Here is a 3,984-nt window from a genome sequence, read left to right on the forward strand (position 1 = left end):
TTGTTTATATTCTTACGTTTTGCGCCCAAATCCAACGATGATTTTGTACAAATGCACTGGTTTTGCTTCATCACGTCAGGATTTAATTACATTTTAGCTTCGTTGAGCAAAAGTTATCCCCGTTTTACTTGTCTTTTGGATGTTCGAAAGGCATAATGCCCAAGATCGAATTACTCAATTTGAAACAAATCTATGAACTTCTGTGTGAAAAATCGCGCTTTATTGAGCTCAATTGGTTTATGTGCAATATATTGTTTATATTGTGATCATCATGGGTGGTCTTTTGTCCGCTTTTCCTTTTCTGGTCGTCCTGCGTGCTCGTCTAATCATCTAAGAGACCCAAGAGGCCTAGAAGTTCAACGGTGATCGAGCACCCGACTGCTATCATGCAATCGTCTGTAAAGAGATCGTCGAGGCAGGCGCAATTTTGCCAGAGGCAGCACACATCGTAGCATCCGAAGATGGGAATCGGGAGCAGTGGGCTTATGCAGAAGCGCGGATTTCCACACACGGCCGTCCAAAATAGTTCCAAATCAATTATTCCGTCGCCACATCTACGATGGCTGTGATCTCCTGGTTGACACTCGTGTCCCGCCAGGGAGAACGCCACGAGATTGACAATGACGAGGAGAGTAAAGAAGTGGGAGAAGAACTGCATCCTTGACTGACTTCACTTGGACTTCACAGTGATTTGAAGTTAAGCTTGAGCTTTACTGATGATCGGAGCTCCATTGCCATTGACTTATATACAATTCCGCGGGTGCAATATCGATGAAAGACGATCTAAAGCACCGGAAGGCGGACGAATTGTCCTCTTTTGCGTGGACTCGTGCTTGATTCGCGCCATTAAGCTTAACTGCTGCCACGAGATTTCCAAAAATTTCCACACCTTATCAAAAAAAAAGACAGAAGACGCGCAGAAGACTTACGTGTCATTCCATTTCCCGGGCATTTTCAAGCAATTTTTCCTTGTATAGTAATTTTTATTCTCAGCAAAACATGCGACTTACAGAGATGATAAGAATAAGAATAGAATTTCAATCTACCAAGGGATCCAGAAAGTCATTTTCAGTCAGCATCAATGGATCTTGGAAAACTTCAGCGGGTTGAACCTTTCTCTTCGCCCTTCTGTCCTCTGGATGACATTCCTGATAGTGTAGCTTCAGCAGATCCGCCGTCTCAAATTCCATCCTGCACACTTTGCACGTGGTTTTGTGCACTTTCCTGTGCTTCTTCAACTCGCGCTCAGAATAGCAGATCTGCGAGCATTTTCTGCAGGGAAACTCCGAATGGCTTTTTATGTGGATGTGCAGAGAGCGACTGCGCGAGAAGCCCTTTCCGCAGATGTCACAAGGCCAAAATTCTGGTTCATCCAGAGGCTCTTTCTTAATTATAACTTTATCACTATCTTCTGACGAATCACCATCGTGCAGATCAGGCATTTCTTCCTCCTCCTCATCTTCTTCCACTTCCTCTGAGTCCTCGTCGTCTTCTGTCGTGTGATTGTCTCTCACGTGATTCTGGAGTTGTCTCGCCGATGGGAAGATTGCGGAACACTTCGGGCAAGAAAGGGACTTTAAATGAGTCTTCACATGAATCCCTAATGCCGAGGGTTTTGCAAATTCTTTCTCACAGAATTTGCACGAGTAAGATTTACTTTCTTCTTGTAACTGCTTCACATTGGGCTTCGTCTCAAGAATCTCATCGCTTGTCGCCTCTTTTGGAAATTTATGAATCAATCTGTGCTTCTTGAGTTGCCTCTCAGATGCACAGACTTCAGGGCACTTCGAGCACTTGAAGATTTTCGTGTGTGTGTTTCTGTGAGAGACCAAGTGTGACTTATGGTTGAATTCCTTCCCACAGAATTCACACGAATGCACTTTTTGCACACCAATCGCCTGCGACAGATCATTGCCGTCTTGATGAAGGGACACTTCCTCAATCTCACCCTGTCCTGGCTCTTGCTCGCGCAGAATCTGCGCCTCTTCGCCCGGATGATACTCCTCGAAGTGCATGTGCACCAATTCCATTGTCTCAAAGCTCGTGCCGCATCGACTGCACATCAGCTTGTGCATCCTGCGATGCCTCTTCAGCTGTCGATCCGATGGAAAGACAAGCGCGCACTTCGAGCATGGGAACTGCTTCATGTGGCTGTACATGTGATTCCGCAGCGCGTTGCTGCGCGAGAAGGCCTTGCTGCACAGCTCACAGGGATACGGCAGCTGATCCTCCGAGTGCGTGAGCAAGTGAATGCCCAAATAGTGCTGTGACGCGAACTCCTTCTCACAGTGCGGACAGGGGAAGGTCTTGCGCTCTGTGTGCTTCACAACATGCTTTCGGAAGCGGGCGTGCGTGGTGAACTTCATGGGGCAGTACTCGCAGGACACCAGGCCCACGCCGGTGTGCAGCCGCCGGTGTTCCAGCAAGTTGTCGCGCCGCGAGAAACGCTTCGGACAGAGATCGCAGTCGTACACTGTGGCGCCGGCGGAGTCTTTGGCAGCGCCGACAGGCTGAAAAGGACCGAAACATTCATCAGATTTACAAGTTCTTGTAAATTTATGGGCAGATATGAAGGAGAATCAAATCAGTTCCAAGAACGACAAGAAATTTATACAATTTACACACAATTCGACGCTCAAAAATGTGAAATGGGAAATCAAGACAGCATCAGGAAATAACTCACCGAAGCTGTTTTCGGAAGCGATTCGTGGTCTGCGGCTTCTGCCATGTGCATTTCCAGTAGTTCCTGCGTCATGAACTTCACGTGACACTTTGGGCAAACGGGATGCTCGTGCACGACGCGGTGTTCCTGATACTCCTTGTCCGTGAGGAAGGTTTCCCAGCAGTGGCGACAGTGCCAGCTCTTCTTGTGCCTCTTCGAGCGGTGCAGCTTTATGGCATTGTATGTGTCAAAGGTCTCATCGCACTCCTTGCACGCGTACGCCGGCTCTCCGGTGGCATGGAAGCGCTTGTGGCGCCTGAAGTCATTGGGATCCGCGAATGTGGCACTGCAGATCTTGCACACGCTCGGTTTTGTTTGCTTGTGCGTCCGGGAGTGTCTCTTCAGTGCGTATTGTGTGGCATAGCGTTTTCCACACTGCGAACACTGTCTCAGATTCTCGCCAGAGTGAAAGCGCATGTGAATCCGGAGGCTGGCCATGTACTGGAACTTCTTCTCGCACACGGCACAACTGTACGTGAGGCCGGTCTTTTCGCGCTTCCATTTTTTCTTCTTGCGATCCCTCTTCCCACGAGATTTGGAGGAAGATGGACTATTTTCCTCTTCGAGATACTCCTCGGCTTTGATCTCAAGAGCCACAGATGAGAAGTCTGGCTGCACATCGCCCAGGATAGATTCATCGTTTTCGGCAGTGATTTCTGGACTGTCAGGCGGTTCAATCTTGATTGGATGCGGTATGCAAGGATCCATGCGTGTAAACTATTTGCAAAAGCAAGAAAAGAAAACATTGAGGAAATGCAAAAACATGTCGAAGGTGTCAAAATTATGTCGTTTACCTTTGAAAATCATTTAATTAACATGGATTTTAACTGCAGAAATTCCGCAAATCCATCTCCCGCCCTTTAAATACACTCAATCCCGTAATATGTTGCCTGGGAAAGGGAATTTCCTCGATTTTCTCCAAATTAACACCACCAGCACTAAAATGAACGACAATTCCAACTTCAGGCTTTTCCCGCGGCGTGGCTCTGTCAGAGCACGAAATCCGACCCACTTTCAGCCAGCAGCGCCACAATGACAGTGTGATGGTGAAAAAGTTCAGTGGTGAATTTGTGTATTTTCCTCCTCGGTATCTTTACGACTTTTCTCTGCGATTTTCTATGGGAAAATCAATTGCTGCGCTCAGCAAAGCTGCACCGACAGTCACTGTGCGTTGAGCATCATCCATCAACGGTGTACATCTGCTCGCACCTGTGAATGCGTTCTGAGTTGGCGTGAATGAAAAAGTACGTCGTGGAGTGCGG

The 3,984-nt window shown here is 47.7% G+C and overlaps 1 protein-coding gene across 1 annotated transcript; it reads right to left on the reverse strand.

The window, feature by feature from the left end:
- Positions 1–162: 162 nt before the first annotated feature.
- On the reverse strand, positions 163–3,692 carry LOC132256372 (zinc finger protein 709-like). The gene is made up of 3 exons (XM_059752735.1): positions 3,517–3,692; positions 2,684–3,439; positions 163–2,510 (listed from the first exon to the last, which is right to left on the reverse strand). The coding sequence occupies exons 2-3, from the start codon at positions 3,428–3,430 to the stop codon at positions 1,038–1,040; spliced, it is 2,220 nt and encodes a 739-aa protein (XP_059608718.1). The 5' UTR covers positions 3,431–3,439; positions 3,517–3,692; the 3' UTR covers positions 163–1,037.
- Positions 3,693–3,984: the final 292 nt, after the last annotated feature.

Source organism: Phlebotomus argentipes, unplaced genomic scaffold, assembly GCF_947086385.1.
Source record: "Phlebotomus argentipes unplaced genomic scaffold, Phlebotomus argentipes genome assembly contig_5, whole genome shotgun sequence".
Taxonomy (NCBI): domain Eukaryota; kingdom Metazoa; phylum Arthropoda; class Insecta; order Diptera; family Psychodidae; genus Phlebotomus; species Phlebotomus argentipes.